Below are 20,010 nucleotides of genomic sequence, written 5' to 3'. Positions count from 1 at the left end.
CCTTTACTTCTGGCTTTCCCCGGATGAGCGAAGAGAGTAAGAGGCTGCTGCCTCTCTCACCTGCAGTTTTGAGAGTTGATATAAACCAACCTCTGTTACCCTGGAGAACAGGGCTTTTACAATGTGGCATATAATTACTCTCAGAGAAGAGATACCATAGCTTGCCACTTATCTCATCTGCACAGCATGCCTTGCCAGCCTCCCTCAGTCGTAACACAATACCTCTCAGACTAATATTTTACAGAGCACTCTTGGAAAATGAACTAGACAGGTACTCAGCTTTAGGATCAAATGAAAATTAGACACACCTGGAGAGCAGAACTGGGGTGGGATGAAAGCACCTGGTCAGTGAAGAAAAGTCCCACAGTTCTGTGCAAAGCAATTTTTTCAAGTGATACCTTCCCCAACCATTTAACTCTTCTCTGCTGTTGTCGGGGTCTCCTCTCTAGTTCTCCGCTCCTCACTTTGTATGGCTGCACTGTAGCCTCTCTGCCCCACATATGAGTACTTCAAAGGCATCTACACAGGTTATATCAAAGGCGTAAATTCATGTCAAAGCTTCAGGCCATAAGTGTCTCCCTGTCAGCAGCAGGAAGCCACAGAGAGCTCTGAACCCTTTGAACAGGAAGAGATTCACAAGCCCACGCACAAAGAGCAAGAAGTAATGAAGAATGAAAAGAAGCGCTGCAACCTGTGACAAAAAGGCAGCAAATAAGGGTAGATGTTAAAGCCAGAAAACCTTATCTATCCAGAAGACCCTCCAATCCAGAGAAATAGATCACTTCAAGTTACTGAGCTAGAAGAATCAGCACTACCTACCTAAGTGCTCATGTTCAGTTAGCCAAGTGCCAGGGAATCGTGCACAGCAGCTGGAGGTCAAGCAGCAGCTGGAGTAACCTGGGTGCAAATGAAGCCAGCACACTGGGAAAGTTGAACAGGAAAGAAAAGAAGCCGAGAGTTTGCATGCTAGAGTTTGTAATAGCATCGTGCTTGTGGATTTTATACCAGAAGACACATTTCTTCCATTTTTTTCCTTCCAGAGGGTTCTGTTTTTACGTATTTTATTCTCCTAGCGACAGAGCCATCTAGTGGATGACATGTCAATTGTTAGAATGAAATTTTGATTTATAGCACTGTAAGTCAGGATAATATGTAAATCACATATCAGTTCTTCAAAGCAGCCTGTAACAAACTAGCATATTGGCTATGGTCCAGTCAGATTGTAATTGGCTAATAAAATGTTGCTGAGTGATATGGTTATCTTGGCTGGGGCTTAAATTCCTACTGGTGTGAAGCTCCCGACTTTTCAACACTAATTCCCAATACCTTTCTTTCTGCAGAGGGTAAACATTTCAGCCTAGACTCAGGCTCAACCCGAATTCATGGTGCAAAGGTTTTTGCTAATGCAAAATCCAGTATCTTCTTCAAAGCTGATCTGGATTAGAGATGTTATTTAATTAAAACTTAAACTTCCAATGCTGCTTGGAAAAAAAAGTTCTAAAAAAAGTTTTATCACCCTGTATACATACTCAGTGGACAGCCATAAACACAGAGGGCGAGAAACAGCAGCAGGGCTAAGAACTTCTTAAAGCAGATTTGCTGGAGAGTTTGTTCCAACCCTTGGATCTACTTGGGAAAGTTCCTGTTCCTCTCTGAAATTCCTTGTTGTTTCTCTGCCCTCAGCTCTGCTGAATGTCACATCATGTGTTTTTGGGGAAGAGAGGGGATCTCAAAGGAAAGAACAGAAGCTTGGTATTGCACAGGAAGGAGGAACAGGAACTTTTAAAAATAATAAAAAAGATTAGCCAATCATCATTAGTGAAAACATTCCTCAATGAGCTGTTACCGCTAAGCGGCTCTAATGTGGCTAAACAGCATTTAATTGTCATGCTGTCTTTTAGGGATCCCCTGTGTGTTTCAAATCCTTTGCTCTTCTAATAACTGTCTGTCTGCAGTCAAAATGGGTGCCGTTTTTCCCTGCCCTTTGCAAAAGAAGCTAGCACGTAACTTTGCGAAAAGGCCACCTGTTATTTAACAGTCAAAAGGAAGTAGTGAGAAACAAAGCAGATGGACCAGATTTGCAGCCTTGCCAAAATACTGAATCTCTTTTGAAAAAGAAAAAAAAAAAGTTAGTCAAGTCCCCATCTGTGGCTTGCTTCCTTTTCCACGTATTAATAATTCTTTTTGGAGACTTTAAAGAGAAAGGAAGCAAAGCTTTGAAGTCTGGGGAGTACCAGATAGCTCCTGCAAAAAAAAGGATGTAGCAAGCTTCAGTGCCTTCCCTGGAGATTACAGGGAGATCAGACCCAAAACGGTTCTGGCAAAGTGATTTCTCTTTGCTTAAACTACAACTGCATCTCTTGTCTTTCCTTTTACTAAACAAGGTAACAGTAACCTCCTTTGCCACTCTCTGTACATTAAAAACCACCAGGTTGACACTTTTTTGTAAGCAGAAGAAAAACTTACAATCCTCCAACACATGCACTCCATCCTACACTGTTATCTTTATAGAAACTAATCAATGGCACTAAACAATTTTGAGTTTTTATTAGGTACTTGTCTTAGAAAGAGAAGGTAATCTGAGCTGTCAGAGAAGCACCCTGTAAGACCTTGCAGCAGATACTTGCCTCGAATTATACAGAGGATAAGAATGTATCGTGGCAGCCTTGTTCTGCCTGTTGACAGTAGTAAACACCATTATACAAATTTCAGACTAGATTAGCATCACAAATGCAAGCCTGATGTATTAAGAGCAATAAAATCACTCAGATTGCAAATAAAGGAAACTTCTATTTCAAGTGGATACAGTGATATCTGCTGACATCTCAGGTATCACCACCTAGCAAAGCTGGTGGGTGTCAACAGAACATATTTAATGTCACCCACCAAGCCACCTCCAGAGATCCTGGGAATCAGCAAGCGACTACCACAAGCTGACACTTCAACTTTCACTACGAACTTTGTGGTAGAACTTTTCTCCTTCATGTTAAAACCCAGTGACAGAGTCGAAGCGTGCAGAATGGTTTCATATTATAAAGATTCAAAACGGACTTCATGTTTATTTTAAGACAGTCTGTCTCAAAACAGTCTGTGAAATTCAGAAGCCTTTACTAAGGCAGGTGGAGGGGAGGAAGTTCTGTGAAGAGAACAGATGTCTTCTCTCTCACAGTAAGAGTTAGAGCTAAGCTGATTACTGAAGAGCTCCAAAAAGTACGAGCAGACATTTCTGCTACTGATTAGAAAGGTCATACTCTGCATATAGACCAGTGCACTTTTTACTTGCAAGTTGACCGGATCGACTACTATTAGTCAGGCTTCCCTTTCAAGTGATTGTGGATTTGAGGAATACCAGGTTTCCAGAAGAAAAGTTTAAATACTGTTACTAAATTCCTTTAAGTGCTCGCTTTAAGATGGAAATGCTGCCTTCAGGAAAGCATTACTGTTATACAAATGAAGTATGGCTCACATGCCATATTCTGAAGTAAGGTTTTGCAAAAACTGTCTCTGAACTGATTTTGGACAAGCTTACTGAAAACCTCAATTTAAGCATAAGAAAGCATTAAGATGTTTTTTATAATTAATCCCAAGCACAACTTCAACACATTTTAAGTTTCTAATGCAAATATTAGGATGACAACTACACGGAAGAAGGAAATTTATCAAAATTTTTCTAATAAATCGGTGCTCAGTGTTTTATTTACAGACAATGCAGCAAGTTAATCCATTAGCTGAACTTCCATGTCTGCACACAAGGGAAAGTCTTTACAGCATCAGAGCAGAAGAGCAAGAATAGATATTTGACACATGCACAGATTGATAATTCATCACATAAGTAGGAGATTAGGTACAGGAGTGTTGAATTTAAACATTTCAACCATTTAAGTCAGCAATGAGAACAACCACACCATACTTTCAGCAAAATAAGCTAAAACTTTAATGAAATTTGGCTTCCTGCAGATCACCTGGTGATCTGTATGATGATGCATGAGTGTTAAGACTGAAGCTAGGATCAGTCCCAGGTCTTGTTCAAAAGATTAGTCTTTGTATAGAGTCATATTTAATGGATAACCATTAATACAGCCCTTTCCCTATACACCCACACTAGCTTGCGAATTCACAAAACATTTCAAATTTGTCCTCAAAATATAAGTATTTTATATTCTGTCAATGAACTTCTCTCCCCAGGTAGAGGGGGAAAAACAAACAAACTACCAGAAGGGTTAAAATCGAATCTTTGCTCTGAGGCTAGAATAGCCTGTCTATCAAATATTTAAGTTATGCACATTCCTAGTGAAAAATTTTCCCTGTATCCAAAGGGAAAAAATATGAAATACAGGAATACAAATTCAATACACAGCTCTTAACATGGACCTATACATTATAGGTCCATATGAAGCAAAAGAAAGGAGTGCTTTGCTTCTCAGGAAGTTGTCCCCATTTGGCTGTGTGCTCCATAAATGCAGCAGCTAATAAGACTTTAAAACACATGATTTAAAAATTCATCAAGAATGCCTAATTTTTCTTTAGGGAGGGAATGACAATAGGATTTAGCAATAGAAAGGAAATAAGATGATCTTTTAAAACTCAATCCATCATTCAAAAAGATACAATGAAGTCAAGTCTAAGAACCAAGTCCTCTGCTTTCCAGACAAAGCAGTTACAAGTCTGATAACAACCTACAATACATTTCCCAGCTATAAAAAGAAGCCAGAATTTGGATGTGTCCAAGAGGAGTTCTGTCATACAAGAGCAGACAACTTTTTTGTCAGAAATATTTATTTAATTAAACAAAACTTATACTGATGCACATGTAGTCAAGTTAACACCCCCTAATAAGAAAAGCCTGTCGGTCAAGACCAAAATTATCTTCGCTTCTGGAAAATGTTGCCACGGCCCATACCACGGCCTCTTCCTCTCGCAGCCACTGAAGAAAGAAAACATTTGGGATGACATGAATTTGATATAACTGCATCTTTATCTCGGCAACTGAGAAATAAAAACATAAATGATTCTCAAATCTCTTGCTTAGCAGCAAGGAAATAAGGCTATCATGCAGAGTTCAAAAGGTGATATACCACGAAAAAAAAAAAAAAAAAAGGTATTCTGTGAGAAGAACCAGGACTAATGGTTACACAGTCTTGCCACTTAAAACAACACAGTGCATACTCAGATGAGAATGAAGTATTAACACACTTTGTATATATCCCAATCTTACACACAAATCTGTACCACAGGAGATTTGTATCATGGTAGGAATTGCTGTGCCAGAGATTTCACTGATGTTTAAAACCTCACACTAAGATTTTGCAACAGAACTCAATATGCTCCAGCAGGTGTTACTCCCCCACTCACACTCACTACACTTGCTAAAGTTAACAAGGACTTTGCAGCCCACAAGTATTACTCAAACTTGTTATAACTACACTGCTCACATAAGAAAAGTGCTAATGAGGGAGAACTGCAGAATAGCTAGTAGTTACAACTACCCAGTTATTTAAATATTATTTTAATATCTGAATCTATTTTTCTACAAAAGCTTAACAAGAACAAGCTCCTTCTCTAAGTGGTCCAAACAGCTAGCGACCACATTCACTGGAAAACACCAAAATGAAGACTTATGTAAAGCCTCAGAGTATGTAAACAACTCTAACAGGACGACTTACTACATTTAAGTTATCTTCACATCAGTATTGCTCATTTTGATAATTGGGAAGTTTGAGTCTCAACTCCCACTGAAGACAAAACATACAGGGGGGAAAAAAACTCAACAATATATGAACCACTAATCATTCTGCATCTTATGTTATTTGTTTCCTCAGTGATACAAATGAAAGCTTTCCTGTTCCTCCATAGCAAAATGCTAAAACTGGGGTGGGAAGGGGTCCATAAACAAATAACACCCACCTTGAGCTTTGAGAATAGCTGCTTTTCCTCGCCCAGCCCCAGAACCCTGGTTTTTATTCTTCATGCTCTTTAGCATAGGAGCATTCTTCAGCATATCTGGTAAAATGAGAAACCGTATCTTGCTACCTCTGATGTACACCTGTTCAAGCTGTGCCACTCGTCCATCTCTGTACGTCACTGTTATGTTGGACATCTGGAAAGCAAAAGATCAGTCAATGCTTACAGAGGCCTCCAACACAGTTTAGTATTCCTATTTCTCTCGCCTTCAGAATTCTGACTCAGGCTCCTCTGAGTGAAAACTATTCTGGGTCAAGTACTAGCCATTTCAACAGAAAGCCTTTCTAGGTCTCCTTTGAGATTTTAGAGCCAATATAGGCTTTTCAGAAGTTGCAGCAAGTTGGCAGGCTTGCATCAGCAGAATACCAACTAAGTAGGCACAAAAAACAAAGCATGTTAATCATGATTATTCTAACAAAAAAAACCACTACTATACATGCAATTTTTATCTCACTTGTGTTTGTAGTGCCTCCTTGCTACATAAGGAGAGTAGCTTACATCTGATTTTCTTGGCCGATTACAGTATATGATACGTGACTGATTTAGAGTAATACATGTAAGTGAGACACAGCAACAAGAGCAGACAAAAATACATAGTTTACTTACAAAAGAGTGCTAAGGAACATACAGCCAGGATTCAAGTACCAAAGCCAAAAACCTTCCATGTACTGCCTTTTAGACTGCAGTTGTTGCAGCACAAGGTATCCAGGACCATTCGCACATAATGCTAAGCCTACTACCAATCAAGCAGGCCCAACATTTTTATTTTCACCCCAGTCTGAGCCAAAACAAACTCTTAGAGAAATAAAACTCAGTTCTGTTTCTCACATTAAGTCACTTTGAATAAAGCCTTGCTTGTCTTAAGTATTAAGAAAGCATTTTGGTTTGAACAATATGATTTCTATCTAAAATCAAACAAAATTAAGCCTTCTTGGGATGCCTGAAGTCATGTGTATTAAGAAAGGCTTCAACTGCTCAAATGAGACTTTGTTTAATCTCAAGCCCAGAGCAATAAAGTGAAAAACTCCAACAGAAACACTGTTCATAGAACAAAAATCTTAAAAGACCCTGACACTATTGACAGGACTTCCCAGTCCTACTCTAAACAAAGAAAGAAAAAGTTCTGTCCTTTTTGGAGCATTCAGCAATCCTAAATCCATTTCACTATGGCCAAAGCATGCAGCAACAGACTTTTTATGCTAAGACAAAAAGCATCGGTCTTTAAATCAAACTACCAATAAGCTAGCTATTGACGTTTGCTGGTACAGGAGAGACAGCCTCCCTCCCCTCCAACGGAGGCAGATATACCTGACAGTTCATGTTGTCTTCAGCTTCGATAAGCTTGCCCCGGTAGACTTCGCCTGTGTTGGTCTCACATGTCACGATATGGCCTTCCGCCTCGTGCAGGACTTTAATGGGCACTCCAATCGACATGTCTGCAGAGCTGCGGCTCTACACCTGGCACAAGGAAAAGCAAAGGAAAGAGCCTATAAAATTAAGTTTTCCCTATATAAACCACGAGTTTCTCGAGTTTAAAGGCCCGATTTTTTTTCCTTTTGCCCAGAAATACCATATGCTCTGATGAAGCATTAATAAGACCACAAAGACGGCTAAAGGAAGAAAACACTGAAATACGGGCAAGAGCGGCAGCCTACGAGTTCTCTGCCAGGAAAAGGAAAGGAAATTCGCTCCCAAACGCTGGAGAACAGAACCGCTGGCGCAGGCAGGGGCAGCCGCACCGGGGCCGCTCGGGGGGGGGGAAGCTGGCACGCACCGCGCCCCGGGCCCCGGCCTCCCCACGCGCCCGCCCCGCTCCAGCCTTCAGAAGCCCCGCTCAGACGGTCCCCCGCAGCCGCGGGGCACAGCGAAGGGGCCCCGCCGCTCCCGGCACCAGCTCGGCGCGGGCCGCGCCGCCGCCACTCACCGCCCGCAACCGCCTCAGTCCGGGCCCGCGCGCAGCCCCTAATGGCCTCCTCCAGCTTCCCGCCGTGCACCGCGCGACGGAAGCGGAAAGCGGCTCCCGCGGAGAGGCTCCTTCCCGCCCCGCCCCCGCCAGGGCGGGCGGCGCCCCCGGCGCGCGGGGCCGGCCGGGCCGCGGCGCCCCGGCACGATGGTTCCGCAGCCGCCCGCAGAGGGGCCGCCGCTGCCGCGGGCGCTGCCGGCGGCTCCCCGGCTGCCCGTGGGCGGCCCCGCCGCCCGCCCGGCGTGTCATGCCCCCGCCGCCCCGCCGCCGCCGGCCCCCCGCGGCGAGGGCGCGCCGCCCCGGCGCCCGGTCCCCCGCCCCCGCAGCCCCCGCCCCCGGGGCCGGGCGGAGCCAGCGCCGCGCCGAGGCACGCCGGGCCCCTGGGCCGGGCCGGCTCGGCGGGGCCGCCAGCGAGCGGGCGGCAGCCCCGCCGCCGCCATGAAGAGCCCCCGGGAGGCCGGGGAGCCGCTGCCAGGTCAGTGCGCCCCGCCGGCCCCCGCCCGCCCGCCTCCCCGCGCCCGCGGCGGCGCCACCGCCCCCGCCGCGCCCGGCCCCGGCGAGGCTTCGCGCCCGCCCGCCCGCGGCAGCCGGTGCCCGCGGCAGCGCGCTCCGGGAGGGGGCGGGGGGGCCGGGGGAGCCGCTGGCTCCGGCCGCGCGCTCGGAGGCCGCGCCTCGGCGGCGCGGGGCGGCGGGAAGCGCGGCGGCGCCGCCTGTTCGCCGGGCGGCCGCGCCGAGCCGAGCCGCGCCGCGCCGAGCCGAGCCGCGGGGCCGCAGCGGGGCGCGGGCAGCGCCGTTTGCTGCCTGCGGGCTCGTCCCCTGCCGCGGGGGCCGCGTGCGTCGGGAAGCGCAGGGAGCTTGGGCGCGGAACAGCCACACAAATTAAAAGCAGGAGTTATTAGCCTTTGAGGTCATCACGTAGAAAACACGTACTGCTTAAATTAATCTTGGGAGCTGGCAGAGGCCCTAGGTAGGAACAGAAAGGGAACTGACTCATAACACACCAAGAAGAACCGACAGTAAAAGACTTAGCGATGTTGGTTTGAGGAGGATCTGTTTTGTTTTGTTTTTCTTTAGGAGACTTATGTAAGAGCACCTTAATCTAGATTAACAAAGACAACTGAATATACCGGCACCTCTACCAGTCTTCAAAGTCATGATTAAACACAGCAGCACAACTATGAAAAAAATATTTTGGTAGACTCCAGAACATCTATATTGACTTGTTCCTACTGTAGGTTGTAGCTTTGTTAGAAAATAATATAAAATTGTTATTACAAATAACATTACTTAGAAAGTTTTGCAAATAAAATTCTATCAAAACTAGACCAGTCCACATGATATTGAATGCATTTTTATCCTCATGTTGAAGTGTACTTGACCTTGTGTTAACAACTTTCAAAGGTCTTTTCTAGTCAAAAATAAAGCGATTGAGAAAAGCCCTTTAAGACTAGCTTACTCTGATTAAGGCTGAAATAGTGGTAACACCTGCAGAAATACTAAGTCATTCAAATGATAAGGGATCTTCTGAGACCGAAACCACCACACTTGCCCCGAGCCTATAAAAATTAAAAATGGGAAAGATGGAATTATGCCCTTTCCAGTAGAGATTTTTCTTCTTCCTTTTTCCTTTGCTAAAATATTGAGAGTATAATTCAAAAGGCCAAATAGTGTCATTCGTGAGCTCCGGTAACTTAAAATTACTCACATAAATTACAATCCCTGAGGAAGAAGACACGTCTGTAGAAAAGGCTCAGCTCTGTGGGGCTTGTGAGATATGGATGCCTGGAGATTTTTCGTTGTGTCTGTTTTATCACAGTCTGGTTTAACACTTTTTGTGGCACAGAAGTACATTTGGAAACTGTTTTGGACACGTGACACAGGATGAACGGCTGTGCCTTATCTACTACTAATTAGGAGGGGATACGGCTTTGTAACTAGGGGCTGGTGGATTATGTCACCACCACCAAAAAATAAAAAACTGCACAGTGATCCAGATATGTAACAATAATATGAAATTAAACCAGACACTTGATGGTTAACTTAACTTTACAGAAATACCAAACAAACCTACATCCCCCTAGGAAAAAGGACCTGCTAATCAGGTAAAATAAAAAAAATGTTCTTAAATTTCCCCCACTATAGTGCTGAGTGTACCAGTAAGAAAGCAAATTGGCTTTTAATGCTGAGGTATGGAAAAACATGTATATACGGACTGACATCTTTCATGTTTTACTAACTGTTGTTTTCACTGCAGTTGACTGCATCCAGTTGAAAGTGCCAGTCATCCAGCAGCTGTACCACTGGGACTGTGGGCTAGCCTGCTCCAGGATGGTACTGCAGTAAGTAACTGTTTTGGCTCCAAGGGGTTGGAAATCTCATCCCATGGGAGAGGGGTATCAGAAACCAACGTCCAGGAAGAAAGGGTGTGTGGAAGCAGCTGTGAGTTTAACTTCACAGTCTCGTGAGAGCGTATAGTCTCAAGTACCCTTGGAGGATTACTGCTGCCAGGGTCTAGCACAGCTCTCCTGCAAGAGCAAGGGAAAATACAAACTAGGACAAATTTTAAGACTTTTTGAATAATTAACTGCTTTGATCAATGCAAAATATCTGACTAGCACTGAGTAAGATCTTTGCAGGCTAGCATGCTTAAGTTAATAAAAAGTTATTCTTCTTTCCTGTTGTTACAATTTGGAACTAGCATTTACCACAGCAATTCACTTAATTCCATTCTGCGTGTTTTCAAGTGACTGGTAGGTTTATCCCATATTTATGAGTATATATTGCCCCTGTCCTGTTGAGCCCCTGCTCTGTAGGGTAAAGAGTTTTTGTTCCAGGAGTAGTTTTAACTTCAAGGCTGTGCACTGTATTGCCCTTTTTTTTTTTTTTCTTTAAGCTAGTAGCTGTCCTGCTGAACTCCTCTTTCCTTCCACAGAGGAACATGAGCTTAGGTGCAGGAGAAATACCTATTTAGATGTCCACTTAGTAGATATGAAGCAGAAGATTTTCATTTCTCTCCATCCCTACTGCCAAGACGTTAGTCCGTGTGCTGGTAATTTCCCATCTTGACTACTGTAACCTCTGCCTCTTCATTCCCTTTACCCTCGTTGCCATTCCAGTCTGTCCAAAAGTCAGCTTCCAAGATTAATCTTTTTACCCTGCTGATCTGACCTTGTTTGCCCTGCTTCCTCAATTCCAGTCTTTTCTTTTTTTTTTGCATTTATTTCCATCTGTTTTCTGACTTCCAGAATTCTCTATAACTGCCTTTCCCCAGCCCTTTGCAACCTGACCTAAGCTTCCTCCTGACTTTATCTGCCCTTTGCTGCCTTTTGTACCATCAGTGCCTAAGAATATTCCTTTGAATATTTACCAACTGCCTTTACAGTTCCTCCTTTTGAAATCCACCTATTGTCAAGCAGGTTTTAGTCTTTAACACCCCTGTTTGCTGTTACGTTGCTGTTATGTATATTTAGATTGTAACCCCTTCAGAATAGAGTTCTGTACTTTCTCAGTATAGCTTACCTGTCTTACAGCATCCTGTATAATTTTAGCACTATAAAACAATTGAGATACCTGTACATTTTCAATAAAAAAGTCAACAATAAAGCCAGTTAAATATTCCCTATTCCCTTCCCTTCCTTTAAATGTGGGCTCATTTGTGGGTTGTTTTTTGGTTATTTCTTAGCCAGTCCCGTTGTTTCAGTTCTTCCGTCTCGTCATGTGGAGGCTTGGGCTACTGCACACACTTTGCTTCTCCTAAGATCTGTGCTTCCATTCCCCTACCTTTTCTAATACCCTAGGTACCTGAATCATTTGGACAATGATGAATTTCAGAAAGCCATCCAGGAACTCCGGTTAACAAAGAGCATCTGGACCATTGACCTGGCTTACCTAATGCGGCACTTTGGTGTTAAGCATAAATTTTGCACCCAGACGCTTGGAGTGGACAAGGGCTACAAAAACCAGGTTAGCATTCTTATTCACTGGGAAATAGCAAGAAGTTTTAAAAGTGAGCCCTGTGTGTCATGCTATAAAAGCTTTGCTGTGTTACTGACAATTAACCACAGTTGCTATAAACAAGATTTGCCTATTGCCAAAACTGGCCCTGAATCAGTTCTCAAGGCAAGGCTAGATATGATCCCAGATATTTTCCATCTTTGATTCCATAATATGAATTTTAAAGAAAAGTTTTCATTTAGTGTTCAAGAAAGGTTCCAGCCTATTTGACAGCCTTGGAGACTGAAGCCCTCTATTTATCTACAGAACAGGTACAGACAGCCTGGGCAGCGGCAGTGCTAGCTTCCACACTTCCCCCACCACCGTGCCTCAACCTTGACCTGGAGGAACCACCTTTAGAGGTGAGAGGGGAACTCAGTCTCCATGTCCATTCAGACCTTGGCCTCTTCAAGGTCGCCAGCAAAGGGGCCAAAGAGTGCCTATACTGGCAATAACTTTTCTGATGTAGGCTCCTGCCCAGTACAAACCAGACCGACTTCCTTCACGTAGGCAGCTGAATAGCCGCTGGATGGAGATTATAATAACAACTGACCAGGAGTGTATTTGAACTGATGATTTAGAGCAGGAAATCTTATCCTATTACCAGTGAACTAAGGGAGAGACCTCTTATCCCATAACTAGATCTTTAACTTATGCAGGCCCTTGCTAGCAGGGATTAACTAGATTAACTAGGATAAACTTCATCCTAGTTCATAGTTCTCTTCTCTCCACAGTCATTCTACAGGAAGCACTTTGACACAGAAGAGAATCGAGTGAATCAGCTCTTTGCACAAGCCAAAGCCTGCAAGGTGCTGGTGGAGAAGTGGTAAGCTTATTGTTTTCTCTCCTTTCTCTTTGGAGATGTTGGGCCTGATGCTTTTCTTGGAATCAACAAATTAAACTGGTATAAGACAGACTGAAATCAGACCCTGAGCCTTTTTGTGAATCAGAGTCTTTTTTACTATGTCTGTCTCAAAAGAGTGGACATCAAGATTAAATAATGATGTTTGAGGAAAAATAGCCATGAAACCGAATGGTAAGTGATTTGAAATTGCTGACAAGAGTTGACTATTATTTAAATTTTGAATTTGATTTTCCATTAAGATAACCCAGTAGGGAGTGCCTACAGTGCTCTAATGGGTCACCGATAAGTACTGTTGTCATTGGAATGAAGGAGAATGCTATGTGGACATACAACCCATTGTTCCCAGCTGCTGTGCAAACATTATAGATCTCTGTTCCGAGACAGAGAGACAAAGGAAAAGCAGGCATGTGAGCTTTTGCCAAGGGAAGCGTGAAATGATAAGAGATATCCCTACAGAAGAACTGCAAACCCAGGAGAAGGGGAAAAATTGCAAAATTGTTTCGCAACCTATAGCTGATAATGATGGGGAATAACTAAGCATCCATGTTCAGCTTGATTTGCATCCCTTTTTTATAGTAGAGCTGGATTTAGATTTCTGTTTTCAAAGTGGGTGAATGATTAGGAGTAAGAAGAGAGAAGAGGGACACAGGGCAGCCACAATACTATTTGAATGCTGCAATGCACCTGGCATTTACAGAATCATTAGTGTCCTTTTAACTTGGTCTGTACAGCACCATCTGTTTACCTAGAGCTGTGACCAGAGAGAAGGCACAGTCAGGCCCTCTTTCTTTAGAAATCTTAAGATAGTGGCCTTGATTTAGGCAGGGACAGAGTTCATATTCACTGCTCAGATTGGGGCATCAGAGAAGAGAAGCGACACTGGAAAAGATTAAAAAGCACATCAATTCAATCAGGCACACAGCCTCAACATCTGGAACCTATCCAAGGGATGAGTTCCAATATGGAATATACCATCTGCCTCAATAAAGGACAGCTGTAAGAGATGAGATTATAGATTATGTTTGGTTAATATTCATTCTCTGTAGGAGTTATTACAGAAATATATCATTAAAAGAGTAGAGAATCAGGCAGCCCAAACTTACAACTGGGAGAGATACATAATCCTGTGTAACAGAAGCAAATTTGGGCACATATTGAGTTGGTTAGTGACTATAAGATCTTTAACCACTCAGCCAATAAATATTTGGTGCTTCAGATACAAGTTTTTTGTTTTTTTTAAGGGGGGGGGGTAGACTCACTTTTGATTTTCCCACAACAGAAGTCTCTCAGTTATTGAATGAGTTGCCAGCTCCTTTAATATTCTTCTCCAAGGCATCTAATACATTCTGAGATTACATTTATATTACTGCAGAATCCAGAGCTGTTGCTCTGCCCTTCAGTGGCAGCAATGGTATTAAAAGGCTTTAAATGACATAGGTTTTGTCTCCTACAAAGCCTTCAGGATTTAACAGCAAGGAGCTGTACCTGTCGTGTAAAAATAATCACGCCAGTTGCATGTCGTAAATACTGTCCATCATCACACACTTTACTGAATACTGGCATCTTTCCTAAACTGTTAATAAACATGTGTTGATTTTTTTCTGCAGCACAGTAACTGTTCAAGACATCCAAAAACATCTGTCCCAAGGTCATGTAGCCATCGTCCTAGTGAATGCAGTTCTGTTACTGTGTGATCTTTGCTCAAGTCCTGTCAAATACTGCTGCTTCCTCCCCATTGGGCAGAAGTGCTTCTGTAGGAATCCTGACTACCAGGGCCATTTCATCGTGTTGTGTGGCTACAACAAAGCCTCAGGGAGTATTTACTACAACAACCCAGCCTATGCTGACCGTGAGTAGCCTTCGTCCTTCTGGTGGCTTCTCAGGCACCTCGTTACTAAATGTCAGTAATACAGAGCCAGCTGGACTTCCTGTAATAGTATGCATGTATTTCAAGCATCACTAACCAGTTGGTCAGAAGTTGTTTTGCCACATTCATTGATTTTGTGCTGAGCACTGCCTTTGAGGTGAGAAGAACCTCTCAAATGAGTAAAGCTAGTCTGTGTATGAATTGTCACTTTTCTTTGTAGAAGCTGCTAGAGCCAATATAAGAGCCTTTCCATAGGCAAATTCTGCTGACTGACTTTTTACTAATATTTTGTTCCTCCTCAACAGGAACATGCAGCACCAGCATCAGTAACTTTGAGGAAGCCAGGACAAGTTACGGCACAGATGAGGATATTCTCTTTATCTACACAGACAGCTGACATCCACACCTGATACTTCCAGTCATTTCTGGTGCAGCCTGCCTGGCAGCTGGCTGCTTGTCTCAGGACTCCCCCTGCAGAGACCTTGCTTCTGAATTGCAGTGGGATCTTAAACAAGGGAGGCTTTATAGACATTGATAGACTATATTGCAATGCTGTCTTCACCTTTTTATTCCTGATGAAATACCTGATTTTGCAATGTATGTCACACATTTTTCCCATTTTTTAATACTCCATATTTGACAGCAGTTTTAAAATGCAGGCCCAGAGTCTGTTGGCTTTAAGATTATTTTCAAATTAAACACATGAAAAAAAGCAAGAAATTTATGAACTTAAACACTTGGGAATACATTCATAGGTTTAGGTAAACAAAACCAGGGAAAAGAGCAAATACCTGTTTATCTCTTTCTTTCTTTCTTTCAAAGCATCAAGGGCTGATCTTCATTCTAAATCTAGATATTTGAAGTTCAGCAGGATATTGTGGAAGGAAAAAGTATTAACTTAAGCCAGCAAAGCATTTTCACCATTTAGAAGTGCTTTATCAACACTGTCTACATTGTAGGAATGAAACACATTTACTGAAGGAAATTTCCCATTTATTAAATTCACCTTACACAGTTTTAGTGTTTATGTCACTGAATTAAGTTTTAAAGTGTAGCTATCGGTACTGTTCCCTTGCACTACATACTTAGTCTCGTTTTTGGCCAACTCCTCTAGGAATGACAGCCCTGAGCTCTGTATTATCCCAAAAGTTTAAGCGAGGACATTTTATTTGAACTTAGGAGTCTTTATGGGTCTTTGCAAGAACTTCTGTACGTTATGCCACCTACATGTGCCAGTTTTTACAGTGTCCAGTCTAAATACAAACTTTAAACTGATTAAACAAATACAGAAGATGATTGTCCACACACTAATGATATATATTTTATGAGTAATTTTTAAACAGCTGACAGAAGAGACTGGACTGTAACTAAAAGCCTGAATTGTAATTTGAGGCCAAACTTTGCTACTGATATTAATTTATATTATATAATTATTATTAATAACCTTATAAGAGGAGCTAAAACTAATGAAAAAACAGGGAATACAGACTTTTCTTGGCTGAAGTAAAAAGGCAGGAACTCAGGTTTTCTAGCTCTTCTTACACTACAGCTGTGTTTGGATTAAATTGCAGTTATTCACTGTGTTCAGACATTTTCGAGTTAAATTATTAGATAGCAGCCCATTCATAATCCTTTCATGTATTACCTTGGTTTACTTACTTTGAGGAGGAACACTGTAAAGTGTAGGAAATAGTCACCTAGTTCAGACTTATCCATCACAATTTCCTACATGTCTTTCTCTCCAGTCCTGCCTATGTTAAAGTGGGTAGAAAAAACCATTAATACTAAATTAAAGCTAACAAAATTTTGTTTTGCACTTAAGACAGAGATCTCACACCTTTGGCATGGTTTTAAGAACAGAACTCCGTGGAATAACAACAAAAAGACATTGCTAGTTAGTGGTGAAAATAATAAATAGAAATCTCTACTTCCAGCATGATAAAAAGATATTGTTTGTAAAAGAAAACATTTTCTTCTATCAGTTGTTGACTTACTGAAAAGTACCTGAGAAGGAGCTAAAAAGGCTAGAAAATAGTAACAGGCGTTTAAAAAGCTTTGACAAAAAGTACATGACAAGAAACTTACTGTGTATCTGATTCTGCTTATTGTTGTCTAAGTTGGAATACATTCTGGAACTTGTACATGCCAGGATGAGTAAGAATTAAGGTGTGAGTTGTGAGCAGTAGAACCAGTACACAGGTGCCATCGGTAGAATCCCAGAAAAAGACCAGAGTCCAAAACCTATCATAGCTAATGCCTTCTGACTCCTCCAAAATAAGCCACCAGCACGCTACTGATTTGGGAAATTGTATGTCCAAGTCCAACTTCATGATGTTTGATTTAGAGAGACTGTATTAGCTATGTTACTCATTAACAGGTGTGTAAACTACAGGCTGATAGGCTACTCCCTTAACCCATGCATTTTCAGTCAGTTAATTTATTCAATACCATTAAACTGCCACAAGATTTATTTTTAGAGTGAGCTTGGTTTAGCTAAATAAAACAATTTTTACAAAAGGCTTATAACTGATGTTTAGCCTCTTACTGGATTCAGTTATCCAAATATAAATCTTGAACTGTACAAAAAACTTGAACTGGAGGACGTGCTAAATGGTCTGAAATGCACAAATGGGTGTAACACTATTGACTGTTAAGTGTTTGGTACCCAGGGTTCAAATAGTTCAACAGAAGTGAAAAATAAAAAGCTGTTTAAGCTAATAAAGACAAAATTAGATTTCTACCCACTGCAATAGGATTTCTTATGGCCAGTTGGAAAATAGTTATGAAAGATGAAAATAGAAGGGAGAGGAAGAAGCCAACTAAAAAGAATACTGAGCTTTTACATGACACAAATTCAGATTAAAAGGAAGCTCACTGAGCAAATATTCAGAACACTGACATTTTCTGAAACTTTCTTTTCCATGACAAGATTGCTTATGAAAACACTCATTCTGAGAATGTTTTGTCTGTCACTTCATTTCCTTCATTATGTCCATAGCAAAGAAAGGGATATTTTACATGCAGGGATTTTATACATAAATATATTTTTTATTTGTAATTAAGCCATTCTCAATAAAGGTTTAAAGTAGCAGATAACCCTGTAGCATAATGTAGCAGCTGCATTTATTAACTGGTTTACTACACAAAAATGTTGAAAGATCTTTAGAGGAAGTGTTATATACTAAGAAGTGACACAGCTGAAATTGTAATTTGGAATTCTTTAAAGAGTTTAAGTATTTATTTCAGCTATAAATTCATAGTTGTTAGGCTGTAAATTGTATTCCTTATGCACTTCCTAAACACCTACTACATCACTTGAACTAAAAAACCAAAATTTTAAGACATGCTATAAACTCAAAGTAGCCCATATATTGTTGTTATCTATGTACAACAGCTATTCTGTATATTCCACAACCACTGAGTATCACAGCAGAATGCAGCTCCTGGGAAGTGGTTTTCATAACCCATTCTGAGCTGATCCCTAATAGTATCTCTGTGGCTTTCTGTTTGCAATGAAAAGCATGCAATTGCACCAGCCTAGTCTAAGCTGTTTAGCCAGTGTTTGTATTTTTGCCTTGCAACATAGCACTGAGCTTCTGGAGATGTTAAAAGCATCTATCTCCAGCACTACTTCTGGACCCTGAAAAAGCCCTTCAAAGGCACTGTTTGCCATTGTGATTGTAATACGTAGGATAAAGGGAAATAAAAAGACCAAAGTGGTCTTGCTTTATATATGGAAGCCTTCAGTGGGTACAGTACACAAAGATCTCCAAACAACTAAGACACATCAAACGGTTGGTAATTAAGAAGAAAAAAAAAAAAAAAAAACAATTATGTCTCCCTTCCCCATTCTTAAATTAAACATCTGGGTGGAGAGTAAAAACTGGGAAGCAGAAGTAAGTAGACATACACTATGCAATACATTAAAAAGCTTAGTTAAATATTTTAATCTCCTCTGAAGTCATCCTTTCCATCAAACTATATATCCTGTACACAGTACTGGAAAAAATTCACCATAATTTTGTATCAATGTATTACTCACTTGTTATATTTCTAGTAAAGAACAACTGAAAATTGGAAACATTAGTGTAAATGACCAAAAAAAAAACCACCCAAGAAGCCATTTTAAATTATTTTACTTAATACAGTTTTGAATGCTATTATTTAAAAGCTGGTTACAAGAAATTAACATGACAACATTAAAATAGCAACTTGTGATCCACAATAAATCTTTCATCCAATAGTACCTTTTAATTTGATTGTGTTGAGATGATGTCTTCTAGGACTTACTCTTTGATTATATTGGGTGTAAAATCAGGCTGGACTGCATCACTGAGCTCTTCTGCATACATTTCATATCTACCAGTCATCTGGAAAAGAAAATCATAGCTTAAATTCTGTTTTTGAGCAATGAACGTACTTCAGTAAAAAATACTGATGTCTCTCATTTTTTGATGAAGGCATATTATTTAATTGCCCAAACAGTAAAGTCATAATTCACTCAATATGTAAGATCCCCAGTGCCTTAGCACAAACTATTATACTTTTAGAGAACTCAACTTGTGTTGCCTAAAACTATACTTTTACCCCCCAAACAGTAGAAGTGCATTTCTACTCTAAAAAGTGAAAGTTTAAAATGAACACCTTCCTGTCTAGCAGTTCTCCTTTGTGAGCAGAGTCATGTTTGCCAGCTAATTACTTAAAACTATTTTGATTATCCTAGATAGCCGAAAGCTGAATGTGAAAGCTAGATTTTCTCTCTTGTGTATCAACAAAATTCTCTTTTAAATCAGTTATGCCAATGAAGGCAAAGGATTGTACCTGTAATTAAGTCTTCATATTATCTCCTTGGATATGTATTGTCTGTCCTGTCGAGATCCCACTCTGTGGGGTGAACGGTTTGTGTTCCACCAGTAGTTTCAACTTCAAGGCTATGTTCTCGAGAATAAGTGATGAAACCTGCTGCCAGCAACAGGTTTGCATAGGTGTCATTGAGGGTATTTGGGCTGCAGCCACTTTATCCATTAATAGTACAAAATATTATCATTGCTTTGTGGTGTTACAGTAAGCTAAGATTCTGAATTATAGCTATCTTCTTCCTAAGGGCACAGTCTGCAACACTGACTCTGTGAGAGGTGAACTGCTTCTTTCTTACCAGAGTAAATTTTAAAATGTAATGAGGAGAATTTGTTAACTATTCTGCTGCTGGTAAATTTAGCAAGAACATTCTTCTAATGTCCTCTTTAGGTGCCAGTGGCTGCAAATAGCAGATATCGGAGCAGGTTAAATAGGTGACTACTTTCTATCAAGGTTTTTCTCCAATGGGTAAATTACAACTTCGTACTTCCTCACTAACCTGAT

The 20,010-nt window shown here is 41.3% G+C and overlaps 3 protein-coding genes across 5 annotated transcripts in view; 1 reads left to right on the top strand and 2 right to left on the bottom strand.

Moving 5' to 3' along the window:
- Positions 1-3,665: 3,665 nt before the first annotated feature.
- On the bottom strand, positions 3,666-7,986 carry SNRPD3 (small nuclear ribonucleoprotein D3 polypeptide). Its single transcript, XM_067307096.1, has 4 exons — positions 7,886-7,986; positions 7,270-7,419; positions 5,905-6,097; positions 3,666-4,924 (listed from the first exon to the last, which is right to left on the bottom strand). The coding sequence occupies exons 2-4, from the start codon at positions 7,393-7,395 to the stop codon at positions 4,863-4,865; spliced, it is 381 nt and encodes a 126-aa protein (XP_067163197.1). The 5' UTR covers positions 7,396-7,419; positions 7,886-7,986; the 3' UTR covers positions 3,666-4,862.
- A 311-nt stretch (positions 7,987-8,297) lies between these two features.
- GUCD1 (guanylyl cyclase domain containing 1) lies at positions 8,298-17,175 on the top strand. Its single transcript, XM_067306749.1, has 6 exons — positions 8,298-8,399; positions 10,179-10,263; positions 11,722-11,887; positions 12,652-12,743; positions 14,390-14,631; positions 14,955-17,175. The coding sequence occupies exons 1-6, from the start codon at positions 8,363-8,365 to the stop codon at positions 15,044-15,046; spliced, it is 714 nt and encodes a 237-aa protein (XP_067162850.1). The 5' UTR covers positions 8,298-8,362; the 3' UTR covers positions 15,047-17,175.
- Positions 17,176-18,927: 1,752 nt separating this feature from the next.
- The window catches only part of UPB1 (beta-ureidopropionase 1), a 35,704-nt gene continuing 34,621 nt past the window's right edge, over positions 18,928-20,010 (bottom strand). For all 3 annotated transcript variants that reach the window (XM_013944880.2, XM_067306746.1, XM_067306748.1), the window contains exon 10: positions 18,928-19,019. In XM_013944880.2, coding sequence (XP_013800334.1) covers positions 18,936-19,019 — 84 coding nt within the window. In that variant the 3' untranslated portion in view covers positions 18,928-18,935. The remainder of the gene's footprint in view (positions 19,020-20,010) is intronic.

The sequence above is a fragment of the Apteryx mantelli genome, chromosome 17 (genome assembly GCF_036417845.1).
Source record: "Apteryx mantelli isolate bAptMan1 chromosome 17, bAptMan1.hap1, whole genome shotgun sequence".
Lineage (NCBI taxonomy): Eukaryota > Metazoa > Chordata > Aves > Apterygiformes > Apterygidae > Apteryx > Apteryx mantelli.
Note: the sequence above shows the minus strand (reverse complement) of the source record. Positions and strands in the feature narration are given on the sequence as shown.